At 55.2% G+C, this 16015-nt stretch overlaps 6 protein-coding genes across 6 annotated transcripts; 3 read left to right on the plus strand and 3 right to left on the minus strand.

Moving 5' to 3' along the window:
• Positions 1-1248: 1248 nt before the first annotated feature.
• J7T54_003042 (uncharacterized protein) lies at positions 1249-2579 on the minus strand (the record flags this gene model as incomplete). The annotated part of the gene is made up of 2 exons (XM_051507758.1): positions 1249-2318; positions 2366-2579. 2 exons carry the CDS (start codon positions 2577-2579, stop codon positions 1249-1251), a joined length of 1284 nt encoding a protein of 427 aa, XP_051361119.1.
• Positions 2580-3148: 569 nt separating this feature from the next.
• J7T54_003043 (uncharacterized protein) lies at positions 3149-4320 on the plus strand (the record flags this gene model as incomplete). Its single annotated transcript, XM_051507760.1, has 6 exons — positions 3149-3173; positions 3227-3465; positions 3535-3593; positions 3644-3900; positions 3964-4039; positions 4113-4320. 6 exons carry the CDS (start codon positions 3149-3151, stop codon positions 4318-4320), a joined length of 864 nt encoding a protein of 287 aa, XP_051361120.1.
• Positions 4321-4735: 415 nt separating this feature from the next.
• On the minus strand, positions 4736-5201 carry J7T54_003044 (uncharacterized protein; the record flags this gene model as incomplete). Its single annotated transcript, XM_051507761.1, has 3 exons — positions 4736-4909; positions 4968-5017; positions 5069-5201. The coding sequence occupies 3 exons, from the start codon at positions 5199-5201 to the stop codon at positions 4736-4738; spliced, it is 357 nt and encodes a 118-aa protein (XP_051361121.1).
• An 803-nt stretch (positions 5202-6004) lies between these two features.
• Positions 6005-7857, minus strand: J7T54_003045 (uncharacterized protein; the record flags this gene model as incomplete). Its single annotated transcript, XM_051507762.1, has 4 exons — positions 6005-6247; positions 6310-7074; positions 7165-7399; positions 7457-7857. The coding sequence occupies 4 exons, from the start codon at positions 7855-7857 to the stop codon at positions 6005-6007; spliced, it is 1644 nt and encodes a 547-aa protein (XP_051361122.1).
• A 1157-nt stretch (positions 7858-9014) lies between these two features.
• J7T54_003046 (FAD binding domain-containing protein) lies at positions 9015-11234 on the plus strand (the record flags this gene model as incomplete). Its single annotated transcript, XM_051507763.1, has 8 exons — positions 9015-9168; positions 9229-9470; positions 9529-9639; positions 9702-9834; positions 9902-10056; positions 10111-10268; positions 10320-10668; positions 10722-11234. The coding sequence occupies 8 exons, from the start codon at positions 9015-9017 to the stop codon at positions 11232-11234; spliced, it is 1815 nt and encodes a 604-aa protein (XP_051361123.1).
• A 2081-nt stretch (positions 11235-13315) lies between these two features.
• J7T54_003047 (uncharacterized protein) lies at positions 13316-15293 on the plus strand (the record flags this gene model as incomplete). The annotated part of the gene is made up of 4 exons (XM_051507764.1): positions 13316-14104; positions 14196-14438; positions 14512-14817; positions 14904-15293. 4 exons carry the CDS (start codon positions 13316-13318, stop codon positions 15291-15293), a joined length of 1728 nt encoding a protein of 575 aa, XP_051361124.1.
• Between the last annotated feature and the right edge of the window lie 722 nt (positions 15294-16015).

The raw sequence follows: 16015 nt of genomic DNA on the forward strand, positions 1-16015 counted from the left end.
GTACCCGTGCAACCTGCTCTCTCTCCTTGAACGAGCACGAGAAGGCGTGCTCTTGACGGGCAGCGTGTCAGCACACAGGCTCATCTACAAGCATCTTGCCGACGGATACTCACGGACGCAATTTGCACACGGATACCCGCCATCGCACTGCTCGTCAGCCTGCGACCTCTTGGCCGAGAGTACGGAACCTCACCTTCACCTTGCGCGTCCGGCACGTGTCGCATGCAACAGCAGCCCGAGGACCCCTCTTTCGCTTCGCACCTCCGCGTTTTTGGCGGCCAGAACCCGTCTCCAGCTGGTGACCAGCCTCCGGACTCATCCCAATTTGAGCATTCGGCGCATCTGACTACTGCACACACGGAGTCGCCGTCAGCGATTAATCTGTTCGGGTATTTTGCCGTGTCTACGTGTGAGCAGCGTGCGTTTCGGAGGGAGACATGGTTCAATTGATGATTCCGAGAGCCTCCTCAGCCGTCCCGTGCTCTAGCCAGTGAGATTCGGGGTGGTGCTGAGTGAACTAGTGATGAGCGCCGCGGAAACAAAGATCATGTGCCTGAGCACCGGGGTGCTCGTTTAAGATGTATTACTAAGCAATACCAAAAACTTTGGCCGAAACAAATCAAGGAATTAGAATCACGTGACCTCGCCTCGTCGAACGGGACGAATAATATTTCTCCATAGATTAGAGACTAAGGCTAATAAATATGAGAAGAGTTCTAGGCTACGGCCTCCTTAGTTCCAGGCTTTAAGATTAAATAACGGGGGGTTTTTATTACCAAATAGGCGGCTTTTCTCTAGGTATACTTACAAACTCGGACCGGTGCCATCCGAGATTAGTTATCACTAGCCCACATAGGTTGTCCCCATAAGACGCCTAATAGAATCTCATATATTTATTCGTAGGCTCCCCTTCGTTGCACCCGCCCAGGTGCACCTAGTGGGGCGCCCACGTGCCCTCTAGACTTGCCGTCTCCGGACGGAATAAATCATCATCATTATCATCATCACCTCTGGGACGATCAGAAGATTCCGGACTCCTCAAAGTCACGGTCACCACGACATGTCCATATCGGCACGGAGCGAAGAGTGGCAGTCCCAATCCCATCGGAATCGATCTAATGCGTTTGCTTATCGGGTCGTGAAAAAAGACTGCGCTATTACGCACGACCAATCCCTTTGTGATGCCACATCTGGTACTCTCTGCTTGGCCACCAAGCTTCTGTCCAGTTACTCAAGCGCACATTTGCTTCATCCAGCCCAGGTAAACTCCTGCTTGTAGGGGTCTGTCATTGGTCGTATTGCGTTTCCATAGTCGCCCCCGTTGGGCATCCTCAGCAGCGTGTGGATGTGAAACTTGGCTGGCTCGCTATTTGTCAGAAACACGCCCGAATGGTGGTCGAATTCGACAATAATGACAGGGCTCTGGACCCTGTAGTAGAACGGGTCCTCGTTGCCGTACCCGCCGATCCAGCACCAGTACGTCTCGTGGAACCAGCTCTTCACATGGTCGAGTCGCATCTGTCGTGCTTTGCGGGGTAGGTACAGCAGGTACTCGTGAAGGATCCCGAGGATCAGGTCCTGCTGCTTCTCCGACATTTCAGACACGAGGATACCCTCGTATGGCACGATTCGGTTGTCACGGTAGGCGCCGCAGAGGTGGCGCTGGTCGTCATGGTTCCACCTACCCCAGGGCATCTCTGGGTCCTTCATGTGCTTGTAGACCTGCGCCCTTGCCTGTTGCTCCGGGGAAAGATCCTGCATCAGCTCGAGGCCTAGAAGTTCCTCTCTTTCTAAGGTACGAGTTCCCTTGTGCGGGCCGTCGTCGATGAAGTTAGGCTCCGAGCCCGTAAACCACGGCGCGACGAAGATTTGAGATTGGTATAGGACGATGTTGAGACATAGATGATGTCCGTAAAATGAGAAGCCCCAGAGGCGGGAGGCAGACGGCTCCCCGAATAAGACAAAGTTATATGAAAACTCGTTTATCACGGCCGGGGCTTGAATCAGCTCGCCAAGGAAGTGGTTGACGCGCATTGCGCTGATTGCCTTCTGGTAGCCCTCAGGGGACAGGGCACTCTCGAGGACCGCCAGGACGCCGTTGCGCAGGTCCTCTGCGAACTCATCCAGCCTGATGCCCTTGTCGCTCAGCAGGAACTCTGGGTTCGACCAGGACCGCCACTCAGGAGAATCGACATGGTAGAGCGTCTTCTCGCGCTGCTCCTTTGTGAGCTTGGAGAGCAACGTGCCCGCGGCTTCCGCAATCTGCCCGACCGGGACGCCTTCATCCTGCACGCTGTAGAGCCCGTCGCGCACCTTGCCTATCGGGGTCAGAGCCGTGTCGGCAACCTGTTGTCAAAGTACATACCATCCGTGGTAACCCCGCGAAACGGCTCCTTGAACAGGTCACGCCAGTGCAAGTAGAGAGCATGCAGCCAGGGGGGCTGGCCGCTCTCACTGAAGGCATTTGCATACTCGTGCGCATCCTGCCTCCTCATAGTGGTGAAGCGCGGGGTGCTCAGGTCCGGAAGATGGTCCCGGAAGCCACCGGCCTGTGGCGGATGCGACTCGTGCGAACTCATCGTGCTGTCTGGAGTCGGGCACCTGCGTTCCGGCAAAGTTGTCTCTGAACAACTGTCGGTTTGTGGTGCGAGTCGAAAGCCTTCTTTGTAGGGTGCTCATCACATGATACACCTGGCGGCTAGACTGGCAAGAAGTGGCAGGGACCAGCTAGGGGTATTAATCTGCTGGAGACGTGCATGTCGATCTGCCCCGGACCCGACAACGTCTAAGCCGATTGGGTGATGTTACCTTCCCCGCATGCCGGGATCCGGCCGCCGGTGGGTACGACTACGAACCCCGGTAAGTAAGCCTCCATCTCGCCCAGGCGTCCACTCGGAACGCTGCATCCGGGAAATCCGAGCATCCCCTCGTGCGTCTTCGGAGCGAACCTGGGAGGATACCTTTCAGTGCAAGCATCCGTCTCCTGTTCGGCCGGTCCGGTCTAACCCTGGCGAGACTGATCATTGGAGTCACCGTTCATAATCTCTACTGTAGTCTGGGCATGAGCAACTTTGTCTCAGACGCAGACAAAGACATCAAGAAGACATCCTCAATCCCACCACACAATCCTTCCCCCATATCGCCCAACATGTCTTCCGCATCTGCCTTTTCACGTACGTTGCGTCCGAACTCGCACCAAATTTTCCCCGACTCACTAACCTTGCAGGCCTCGTGCGCTTTGTGCCCAAGTCGAACACGACAAAGGTGCTTATCGGCCAGCCGACGCAGCAGGAGCTTGATATCGGCGCCGCAGTCCGGAAGGGCCAGGAAGTCGCGGCCCATGTCTTTTCGGGCTCCTCAGTCTTGGCGCCGGGGCAGAACACCGGTGCGACAGAGACTATCGAGCGCATCTTGTCGCCCCTGGCTCAGAACGAGGTCGGCACTATCCGATGCATCGGACTGAACGTGCGTACTTTTTCCGCTTTCCCTTTCTCGTGCAAAGTCAGTACATCACTTACCCGGAGGACACGATAGTACAAGCAGCACGCCGCGGAGGTCAAAATGGACATGCCCACCATCCCGACGGTGTTCATGTAGGTCGTGATGACTGCACGAGGCTCCCTCGGGCTGACCCCCTGGGCAGGAAGCCAAGCACGACGCTTGCAGACCCCTGGCCAGCACAGACCATTCTTCCCAAGCTCACTCAGGCTGATGACTGCGGCGACTACGAATCCGAACTGGCCATTGTGATCGGCCAGACGGCTAAGAACGTCAGCGAGGCTGACGCCATGAACTATGTTCTCGGCTACACAGCAGCCAATGACATCTCGAGCAGGACCTCACAGCTGAACCAATCCCAATGGTCCTTCTCCAAGGGATTCGATGGAGCCTGTCCCATTGGTGAGGTCTCATCCTCCCGGGTGGCTTGTGCATGTGCAGTGGCCAGCTGACGCTTGAGGCTAGGCCCTACCCTGGTGTCCACGTCGATTGTCCCGGACCCTTGCAAGCTGAGGATCCGAGGTCTGAAGAATGGCAACGTGTTGCAGGACTGCGAAATTGGGCAAGTATCTCCTCATCCACCATACCTCGCTCATGGCTAACCCACCCCCAAGCGACATGATCTTTAGCGTCCCCAAGCTAGTCAGCTTCCTGTCTCAGGGCACCACTCTCCCCGCTGGGACAGTGATCATCACGGGCACACCCGCTGGCGTTGGTCTGGGCAGGAAACCCAAGGAGACCCTCCGAGAGGGAGATGAATTTGCGGTCGAGATTTTGCCCCATATCGGCACCCTAGTCAATGTTTTCAAGAACGAGGTTTGAGTTGTATAGACTGAGAGAAAGAATATTGCACAAGATCCAGGTCATTTTTGAAACTAGTCTAGAAGGTCACGATTGTACAGCCAAGGCCAAGCTGAATATGGGTCCAGCAGACCCACCTTGGAGGCGCACGGCGGACGATAGCGACAACTGTGTTAAAACTGCGCAAGGCGTTCCGATTCAATACATACACCTAGAGGGGTAGATACTATTCATAGTAGTCTCGACACACTTTTCGCTATCGTTTGCCGTAAGGGTGATGAGCCCGCCGTCACAACTCTACCCCCTTACAGGCATCCTTGTCAATGGTTTCAAGAACAAAGTCCAAGTCATATAGGCAGGAGAAGAGAACATTATACGAGTTTTAGGCAAGCTTTGAATTGAAAACCCGTAGCTACAAAAGTACTGCTCGAGTCAACTATGAGTCCAGCAGGGCGGGGACCTTTTCCACCAGGTATTCGACAACAGCTTCCGGCCCCCTCTCTACCTGCAGTCCCTGGGGGATTGCGTGTGTCTTAATGTCGGGGACCACGGACTGTGCCAGGCTGCGGATCTTGGCAGCCTCTTCCTCCGACCACATTGAGGCGGAGAACTACCCATCGGTCAGTGTTGCGCCTTGCCCGTCCGGGCCGATATGCTCGCAGTCTCACCAGTACGTCGGGGCGGTGCTTGGTCACCTTGGGCACAACCTCACCAATGTCTAGGCACGTGTCAGCTATCGATCGCAGGGGAGCTTGTAAAGAGCACTCACTCTCGCAGTTGTCGACGTGCTCAATATCATAGTCGTCCTCGAGCACCTCAATGAGGCGTCCAATGAGGCGCTTGGCGCGCTCGGGCGCCGTGTTGACGGTGACCAGCTTGAAAGGTCCTTTGCGAGCAGCCATGATGAGCGAGGTGTTTTCGTAGATCTTTCTTGTGAAGTCTCTGGCACCGTCACTCGCCCACGGCGCCTTATGATGATGGCGTCGGCAATGGGCCCACTCCAAACCGGCGCGGTTCGGTCTACGGGGTCGCCCCGCCATCCACGGAGAGGCCGATTTCCCTCTTCCGATTCGCTACAGGTGAGCTGCCTTTTCGGAATTCCCGGTCTTGTGCGTTTCGTGGTTTCTCTACGTCCGGAAGTTCCGCCCAACTTTCTGCTTTGACGCTATGAAGCTGAACAGTCTTTTGCATCAAGCTATCGAATGAAGGCTATGAAGGAAGAAAAAGAAAAAACGGGAAGAAGGAAGGAAGAAAAGAGGCAACGAAGATCCAGTGGCGCGTTGAGTGACCTGAGGAGAAACGAGTCCAAGTACGTTGCCTGACAAACAGGCAACCTGCCTGACAGATAACAGCCTTTCACAGGGTTGCCTACGTACCAAGTGATTTTCGATTTCCTCGATGACCCAAGAATCTCCCCCCCTCCCCCACACCACCACCACCACGATGTGCATGCGTACAGGTGCTGAAGATGCGGGCAAACGTCTGGTAGCTAGCGCATGCGGCTCACCTGCACCTGGGCCTTCTTACTGCCCACGCAGGCGAGTGCTACAAAGACCACCTAACCACAGGATGAGCAGTCCCGTGCCGTTGTGAAGAAGACTCGCGTTGTAACCACTGTGATCATTAAGATCTAGGTCTCGGTCATGCTAGTGACGCTAAGTTTACGACATGGTACCAGGTTCGCTACTTCGCAGAAACCCGTGTTTCACGCCCATCGTTGCAAGCCGCATCGTCCCAGCATATCCCTCTCGGCGATCCAGATACGAATCTTTTTGCCTCGCAGATAGAGCCACAGTGTGGTCAGGTGGATTACGACATTGATGGTCGCAATGGTCATCAACACGGTGAGCATACCGCTGGCATCAATCCAGTCGTTGATGACCCATGTCCATATCCAGGCTATGAGCGACTTGAGCGATGCTACCGTCACCATAAGCTCGACAGACAGCTGTGGACACGTTAGCAATCACCACTTGTTTTGTTTGGCAGCAGTCAAGAGAGCACACGAACCTCCTTGTGGCAATCCAACGCATACGACATGGACAGCGACACCCCCACCTGGGCTCCCGCCGTCAAAACACCAAAGCCGAACACGGGTCCTATCCAGTGGGTTCTGTGGTGGTAGCATAGACCTGCCGTCAACGCGCCCATGAAGGTGAGCACCGTGGCGATGACACACGTCGGCAGGCGCATCTCCGGCTCGCGGATGCCATCGTTCTTGCGCGTAAAGTAGTTGGCAATGGAGTCGGAGAGCGAGCCGCAGAGCCAGCTTCCAACAAGCGACCCGATAAAGGGCGACAGGAAGATCAGACCCTGGGCCTGCGAGTCGAACCCGTACGGCTCCGCAAAGAGCTGCGCGACTGTCGCGCCGATGATGACGTTCCACCCGAGTGACATGCCGTAGACGAGGCATGCCCAGAGCACGGTAGGGTAGGTGAGAAGCACAAACGGGCGGAGGAATACTTTCCGCAAGCTCACCCTCGCGTCGGGCTTCTCCCAAAGAGCAAGGCTGCGGAGGAAGCTCTTCTTGGGCGGGCCGGTCACCGTGCCGGCGGAAGGATCGCCCGAGTTGCTGGCGCCAGCGTCCTCAACCTTTTCGACATTGACACCTTTGACATCCTCGGCGTCGTCAAGGGGTGTCGACGACGGCCGTGCCCCTCGGTACATTGTCTCGGGCATGAAGAAGATCATGGTGCAGAGGTTGAGGCCAATGAACATGGCCACAATGTAAAAGGCCCAGGACATACCAAGACGCTGGATGATGAGGGCTGAGAACTACACGCAACGTCGTTAGCCTCATCGGCCCGTGTCGGCACAGGGGCTGCTTGGACTCGCCAGCGGTCCCAACTCGTTGCCTCCAAGCACGGACAGTCCGTAGAGAGACACTTTCTCGCCACGATCGTGGAGGAAGAAGATGTCGGTGATGGTGGTCGGTAGGATTGACTCGATGGGCGCCTCGAACAGGCCCAGGAACGCTCGTCCGATGAGAAACGGAGTGTACGACGCCGTGGATGCGAGCCCGAGCCACACGCAGGCAACGCCCATCAGGAGGGTCGACAAGGTGTACACGGGCCGGCGTCCAAACTTGATGACGAAAGGCCTGTGCAGGGTCAGTTTAGCCTTGGCTGCTTGTTTTGACGAGTATGCATGTTCTCACATCCAGAAGATGTTCCCGACGCCCTGACAGATCAACGTCGCGCCGTTGGCGTACGTCAACTTCTGCAGCGTGGTGTTGAATGTCAGGGACAGTGGGATCATACCCGCCGCCATGATCGGCCCTGTCACGCTGCCCATGAAGGCATACCCGATGCCGTTCAGGAACGTCACCCACTTCTTGGTGAGGGACCACCGCAGTGGGTCATTGGGGTCGGTCAGCGACGGCTGCGGCACAAGTAGGATCCGGCTGTCGCCATGCTGGATGAACTGCAGCTCATTGGTTGCACTTCCAGGCTGGCCGGACTGGAACAGCCGTTCGGTGCCCGGGGCGTGGGTGACAGTAGAGGCAACGTTGGTGATCTCATCACCGTTCGAGGCAGTCTGCGCGGCGGGTCCCGTCATGCTGATGAGCGGTAGGGAGACGTTGAAGAGAAGTGGCGATGTGAAGAAGAGAGGAGTGAGAAGGTCCAGATCACCTTATACCTGCTCTCAGATCGCCTGGCCGGATCAAAGCTAGATTGTTTGTAGAGAAGCAGAGGACATAGCTCAGCCGTGGCTTAGCCCCCAATGCACGCCCCGACGCGGGTCCACGGAAATCCGGGGTACAGCTTGCTGGAGGTGGACTAGTAGGTGGGCTGCCCAATAAGCACCCTGCGCTCGGAAATGCGCCTCGCCAGCATTTCGGCTCCAGGAGGACTACCATCCATAATCGCATCCACAAAAGTTTCCCCGCAATCGGACGATGAGATGACCGGCTATCCGTGCGGTGCCCCGCAATATCCCACGCTTTCCGTCGCTCCACCACCGCCTACCGGCCCCCACCCCCACCCGGGTCAGCGGTAGCCGGCCGACCGCCGAAGCGCTCGAGCGTTGATCCGAGTAACCACTTGGCCCCAATTTCCCTTCTTTCCAGCCTCTATCTAGATTGGATCGTTTCCTCGTGCGCATGCACAGTGGATTCGGTCCGCATGCTAGGTGCGCCAGGTCCGTGCGCGTACTCCCACGTGCTCCGGATAGGGTAGCCTAACCGCTCTCTTTCGCAACCTCCGTTTTGGGCTGGACGGCCAAGCTATGATCACTGACTTCCATGTTCGCAGCTCAGATCAAACAGATAAAGTGCGCCCCCAGGCGGCCCTGAGTTGGTAGTAGCCCGCAGCCTGAGCAGGCCACTCTGGTGGTCATCCAAGAGAGAGCGAATCGGTAGCCCGGCTGACGGACAAGATGCTCTGCCAGCCCCGCTCTTTCGGTTTGGCCAACAAATCGGAGCACGGCTCTCGGATTTATCCAAGCATTCCGCGGTCGCGCCGACCTAGTCCTCTCAGCTCTGTCGGGCGACGCCATTCCTCGCGCTACAATCGAAACGCGCACTGTGGGAAGGGCGGCAGTGAGAGGCCCTGGTGCCCAGTAGGACAGTCATATACGGCTATCTGATCGGATGCGGTTCAGCGTTGGAGGCTACTTGCTATTATATCTACAACGAGCCGCACATCTTCTTGAATCTGCAGAGCAGGCCCACTCCTTCGCAACACAGAAACGCGGACAAGAACACCTTGGTCAGAATGCCTGGCATCATCGAGTCGACCACCAGCCACGGCGCTGCCTCGAACGGCAATGGGCAGAATGGAGCACACCCAGCGCTGTCTGTCCCTGTCCTGATTGTGGGCGGTGGTCCCACTGGCTTGCTCACTGCGTACATGTTGTCGAAATTTGGAGGTTCGTGGTGCTCGCCCTGCCCATGCCGTTCGATCGGCTGGAGACGCTGACTGGTGTTAGTGAGGTCTCTCCTTGTCGAGAAGTACCCTGAGCGCTTGGCTGCCCCGAAGGCGCACGCGCTCAGCCCGAGGAGCTTGGAAATATGCCGCCAGTTCGGCCTCGACACAAATGCCATGCGCAAGCTGGGATCGCCCAGGGGTGATTCTTACTGGGTCAACTTCCTGACCAACCTGAGCGGCGAGCGCATCGGCTTGCTGCCGTATGAACGCATGGACAAGGAGGTTCTGGACTGCACCCCGGAGGTGCGTTTGCTCTATTGGCCCTCTCTGTGTTCTGGACCAAACACTCACAAGGCTGCAGATGATTCACAACATTCCCCAGCCGGACTTTGAAAAGTTCGTCGCAGACGCCTTGGAGAGCGACCCCAATGTCGAGATTCGGAAAGGCGTCGCCTTCGTCTCGTGCGAGGAGGTAGGCAGCTCCCATTCGCCCCCAGCCACAATGGAACTTGTATCTGACCAGTGGCCTGGCAGAGGGCCGACGAGGTGTTCTCGACTGTCGAGGAGCGCTCGACCAAGAACCGATGGCAAGTCAAGTCAAGGCACGTGGTTGCCTGCGACGGTACTCGAAGTCAAGTGCGGAATTTCCTCAGGATCGAATCCGAGGGTGAGGATGGCTGCAAGTAACCCTCCCACAGGCAGCAAGCAATGGAACAGCTGCTGACTGCCTGCAGACGAGACTATGATGACGATACACTTCAAGGCCGACCTGCGGCGCGTCGTTGGTGACCGTGTCGGCATGCTGCACTGGATAACCGACCCAGCCTGCTCTGGATTTGTCATCGCCTACGATCTCGGGGGGAACCAGGTGCTCATCAGCAACTTTGATGTACACACCCTTCGCGTCCTGAGATGTTGACCTCCATCGCTGACTTGCCCACAGTCCAAGCGACACCCGGCAGAGACCTGGACCCAGGACCTCGCCCGCTCTACCGTGTCCGCGGCAGTTGGAAAGGACATTCCTCTCGAGATCCTGAGCTACAGACCGTGGCTGTTGAGCCGAAAGGTCGCCAGGGAATACCGTCACGGACGCGTCTTCCTGTAAGCTCGTCACCATCAGGTTGCGGTCACACTCTGCTGATACAATGGCAGGGTCGGCGACGCCGCGCACTCATTCCCCCCCACGGGCGGCCTCGGTCTCAACTCGGGTCTCGCCGATGCCCACAACCTTGCCTACAAGATCGCCGCTGTGCATCAGGGCTGGGCCAAATCCTCGCTGCTCGACTCGTATGAAGACGACCGCCGCCAGATTGCCATTGTCAACTCCGCGCAGAGTGTGAAGAACGGCAAGAAAATCTTCTCGTTCCTCAAGACGCTCGGTACTGCAGGCATCGATGACGTAGAGCAGGCTCGAGCGAACTTGCACAGGTCGATCCACGACCCTGCTAAGCAGGGCATGATTGAACGGGAGGTTGAAGGGCAGCGGGAGCACTTTGACAACGTGAGTGGCACGTATCGACATGCAGGGGTAAGAGAAGCTAATGTTGTCGCCAGCTGGGAATCCACATCGGCTATGTATACGGAGACAAGGAGACTCCCACGAGCGCGTCCAGCTTCACACCAAAGTTCGTTACCGGTGCTCGGCTCCCCCATGCCTGGATCAAGCTTCGCGGCTCGACCGCCGCCCTGGATCTACCTCCTGTTGACGTGAGCTACGTATCGGAATTCACAAAGGACGACATTGCAGCCCGGAAATACTCAACGCTTGATCTCGTGGACATGGACAACTTCACGCTGATCGTGTCGTCTAAGGCGGCTTGGGCCGAGCGGTTCCAGCAGCTGCAGGACGCATTGGATGAGATCAACGGGCAGCTGCAGCTACGGGCCATGGACGCGGACTTTGAGTTTGTTGACGCCAAACAGCTAGAGCTGTTCGAGGAGGGCGCTCACTTCTCGGAGGGTGGCGCTCTGCTCGTGCGGCCGGACCAGCACTTGCTAGGCTGCCCGGGCCCTCAAACATCGGCGCGAGACTTGGAGTCACTCATCCGGAGCCATCTGGGACTATAGAGGTGAACCCCCTTGTAAAGTAGCGACGAGACGCCCTCGCCTTATATTCCGCGCAACGCCGCGGTCGGCTTCTATTGAATCCTTGGCGCGTATCTACTGCTCTGTCTCTCACAGACGACCATATCTAGCCTAGAACTCATATATCGCACATACTTTGCTCCCAATGCAACAATAATGGCCCGGGGTGAGCGTCGACATGGTTCTATGGATCTTGGATTTGGTGTACAGGTTCTTCGTTAGTCGTTCTTATTCCTGATCTTGCGACGCATGAAACTCCCTCTTCTCCCCCCCCCCCCCCCCGATCCCCAATGTCCACGTGTTCTGATCTCCCTATCAGATCACCGTCGATTCTGCCTTATGAGTGTCGTCGATCTAAGATTTCCTAGTAGCTTTCACAATTTCGTGCTCGACAATAACTACCGAATTCAATACAAAAGGGAAGCACTACTCTCGCTCGCATCAGCGGGCGTTCACCGCTCCCATACAGCTGCGCTCGACGTGGATCAAGTTTGCGCTCGACGTTTTTAGCGTGTCTAGCCCTTGTTTCGTCCCCGACATCTAGACTAGTGTCCCCGGGGTGAGGTCCGAACTAGTATGAGATCGTCGTGCGGCACGGCGCAATGGAAGCTCTTGGCGATTTCACCGCGCAAGATCACGCTAACAAACCGCTAGCTGACCTAGCGCCACTATTTTGGACGGGGGAACGTCCTGCCCCCGTGACCTAGCGAAACCGTTGAAGGGGGGTAACACACGGTAGATCGCCGCCGGGGGTGTCGCAACTGGCGGAGCATGCTCACGTTGGACCTGACTGACAGCGGGAATCAGCTCATCCATCACTACAGAGTTCCGCGGTCGTTTCGTCCACTGCCGACCTAAACCCATCGGACAAGATGCCTAGAAGAACTTCTCTGCGCACCTCTTCTTTTCTGGCGCCTCAAATGGGCTGGACGAGAGGCAGCGACGTGATTATGCTTTCTTAGCCTAGTCTGGACTTGGGTGCTAGGATCTTCTCAAATGTCCGTGGCGCAGCTGAACATGCATGTAGGCGCTTATGCAAAACGGGCAGTTGAGTGATTCGCTGAGCGAGAAACACGCGTTGGAAGTGAGTGTGCTTGCGTTGAGGACTGGCTGCCATACATGTCCTGGGAAATTATATATCACAAGGACTCAGTGACTTGGATGCAACAAAACTGACCGGTTATTTTTTCAATAGAATTTATGAATCATTCCCTGTGCACTACACAACATCTATTACCGGGTAGGCCACTTCCACCCTGCCGCCCGCCCGCTTGTGCCCGATCAGCGTCCACTTTACATTAGGGCGGAACATGCCGAGTAATTTCAGTCCAAAGTAAGAGCGAAGGCCTTCTGCCTATAACAGGTCAAGAAAAATTGAGTATACAGATTTTTAGACAAACTGGCTGCCGCTGCTGCAAGGCAGAGCTCTCACTATGCGTCGCGTTTGGCAAGGCCATAAGGCCGCTACCGACAGGCCTCTTCACTAGCGGATTACTGAGCCGTTCGGCGGCTTGAGCCTAGAACAATCTCGCATAGCGTAGCCGCCGAGCTGAATCGCTTCGTTGTGATGTTGGCTAATTTCGTCGTCAGATAATTATTGGGATGCAGTCTGCTGACATGCAGCCTCAAGAGCTGAGTTTCAAAGTTCGAGACTAAGGTCGGTTTGGTAGAGGCGGGCTTCAAGCGCCCACCCACGAGCAGTATATTGACGAATGTATTTTCAAGCCGAGTGGAAGTGGTTCGGACTATTTCTGTTTGAGGTGATTTAGGGCGTCGAGAACTTGACCACCAGCATTCCAAGGACAGATAGTCTCACAAGCTGAATAGCCTAGCTGTGGACGTCCATTATCTCTGTAGCCGAAGGGCTTCGGGCGTTCACTCTAGAACGGTCTATTGAATTCCAAGAAAAGAACGTCTAACGATTGCTTGTGACAGGTGACCCTATGTCTGCTCAATTTTGGCTTTAATGTACGTTGAACAAAGAGTATATATCACTCCCAGCCATGGGTTCATTCCCGTCAGGCTCTACAGTATTCGTGTTGTCCGCAACTATCACTCTCACGATGAAACCCTCTCTCGCCCGCGGGGCGATACTCTTTGCCCTATCGGGTGCCAGCATTGTCCTCGGCCAAGACTTTTCGAGCTCTAGCAGCGTTGATCAGATACCTCAGACAATCACAGATTCCGTGCCAGAGGTGTCAACGTCTTTGCTTGATGTATCCGTCACCGAACCTCTGGAGGGCGAACCGGGCGAGACAGAACCAGCAGATCCGGAAATGACTGCCAGTGAGCTGACCGACTCCTCAAGCAAAGTAGAAATAGACACCGAAACCATGGAAACAACTCTGGCCACTTCTTCTGAAATTAGCCCAATCGAATCGTCGGCAACGTCTACTGAAGCTGCCGAAACTCCCTCGTCTACCGATGAGATCGGAGATGAAAATGAGATTACGCTCGTAACAGATCCCTCGCTTCTCAAAAACTCCACAGAACAATTTGTTCCTGTTGAAATCACGCCGGAGAACTATTTAGCGGAAGAAGCCGTTAACAAGCCTATCACGGAACTTTCCGAAGAAGACGCCAAAGAGATTGCTATTCTCGAGGGGTCCCTTTTCAACGACTTTGTGGAGAGCGCGCCAGCGCCGGTTGACGATGGCATGCTTTCTATTCCATTGAACACATCCGAGTGCGATGTCAACCTAGAAAAGAGGATCTGGCCGTTTAAGGACTACAAAGACGTACGACAGTGCATCCCTATCCGGTCGCTCGAGTTTGACGTGCATTATAACTTTATCCTCCCAACCACATACGGCTCAGTGCCTCCGGATCTCTGGAGAAGGGTTGGCGTGAACGTGAGTGTGGCTTCTCCTTTGATAACCCCCTGTTCATGCGAATGTGCCACTCATCGGTGTAGAGGGCACAACACTGACATGGAGGTAATAGCATGGCGTCTTGATGGACGTTTTTGGACCACTTGGTATCACCCTTACCATCCGAACTGCGCAGAACTGGTGGCCTCCAACCAATGGCTCCAACAGCAACTGGACCACCGTCAAGCAGGACGAGGAGCGGCTACGCCGCTGGCAGCGCCAAAGCCACAAAGGTGGTAAGATGGCTTTGAATATCTGGATGGTTCCTGGCCTGGCCGACTTCGAAGTCAATGGCGTCAGTATGAGTCTTTTCGGGGTATGTGAATCGTGCAGATCTTGACCGCAAAATCAGAGCATGGTTGCTGACTTGTACCCTTACGCCGCGAAAGTATGCCACATTCCCCAGAGACATCGCGCAGAAGGGGAAGACCGACGGTATTGTTTTGAGAGAAGACTTGATGGACAATTTTGTGCAAGGCACGCGACGAGGTAGCACGCTCATTCACGAAGTTGGCCACTGGCTGGGTATCTACCACACCTTTGGCAGGGTCGTATCCGACGCGGCTGAAGATTGCAAGTATGATGATGGCCTACTCAAATCTACTCACACGCGCGGTCACGAAGATAGCGTGTTTGAGTGCGTTCAGATCCCGTGCGCCTCAGAGAAAAGATTCAGCATCTATAACTGGATGAGTGTAAGCCAAACCCGCCTGGACTCTTCCCATATTTCCTCGCCATACTATTTTCTGGACAACATGCTAACTTGGCGCGCGTTGTGCAGTATTCCGATTGTCCCGGCGGCCCTGGTGCCACTCGTGGATTTACAACGGATCAAAAGGCCGCGATGTTTGCACGAAGCATATACTGGCGGCGTGGCATTAGAAATGCCGAGTGCAACCCCTCTGACCCCGGCGGAAGTGTCAGCAAACGTTCCACAATGCAGGATCTCGTTGATGGAAAGTGTCCTGATGTGGATCAAGCAGTCGAGGAAATCCAGAACTACGACCAGGAGGTCACGGACGAGTCCCTGGCTGATCCTGAGATGGGAGATGAAGATAGTAATGATGGCGCCAGGGCTGATGATGAAGATGACACTGCGGCTCACATACGACTGATGTCTTCACTTGGTTTAGGGATCACGGTCACCGCTGCTCTTTTCATGCTCATGTAAGCTCTGGCTCAGGAACTTGGTCAATTATTTGCGCCCTTCTGGTTTGGTACGTAAACTTGAAAGTCCCTAATTCGTTTCTCCACCGTATTGTGCGAGCGACACACCAGTAGACCTTCTGCGCCATGACCACTCTAAGGCACCGCAGCGCCTCTCGTGCTGAATAATTCACTGGATTCCGAAGATGTCTAAAATAAGCGGATTGTATAGAAGAAGACAACAAATAGACCTTCAATGCCCTGAGATCTGCAGAATACCGAATACGAGTGCCACTTGATCCACGCTGCACAAGTTGCGTGAACGAGGATTAACAGCCTTTAAAATGTTTCGCGGTACAACCCTGTTGTATATAAAAAAGTTTGAAAAAAAAATATGGAAAAATTGGAAAAATGCGACGTCACGGTCTTCTTCCGTAGCAACAGCGCCTATAAGCCCTCTTCTACCCGATACATGAGCGCCTTTGATGGGCGGCACTGACTAGCCTAGCTTGACAACACAATGTAGAGTCCCTGAGTAGTCGATTCAAAGCTAAGATCAAGATTATACTAGTCCAGCTAGACGCGCATCTGTTGATGCTTCTGTGACCTTGAGGGGACCAATTCAAGGCCCCATTCACGCACGACAGCGTACTGCTCCATCTATCTCATGAAACGGGGCTCATTCTGGGCCGTTCCGCTGCAGGGCACTTTCACAATTGACAGTTCTCGGCTCCGAAGACTTGCAGC

This window comes from Emericellopsis cladophorae (assembly GCF_022114955.1).
Source record: "Emericellopsis cladophorae strain MUM 19.33 chromosome Unknown NODE_35_length_235423_cov_114_473664, whole genome shotgun sequence".
Lineage (NCBI taxonomy): Eukaryota > Fungi > Ascomycota > Sordariomycetes > Hypocreales > Bionectriaceae > Emericellopsis > Emericellopsis cladophorae.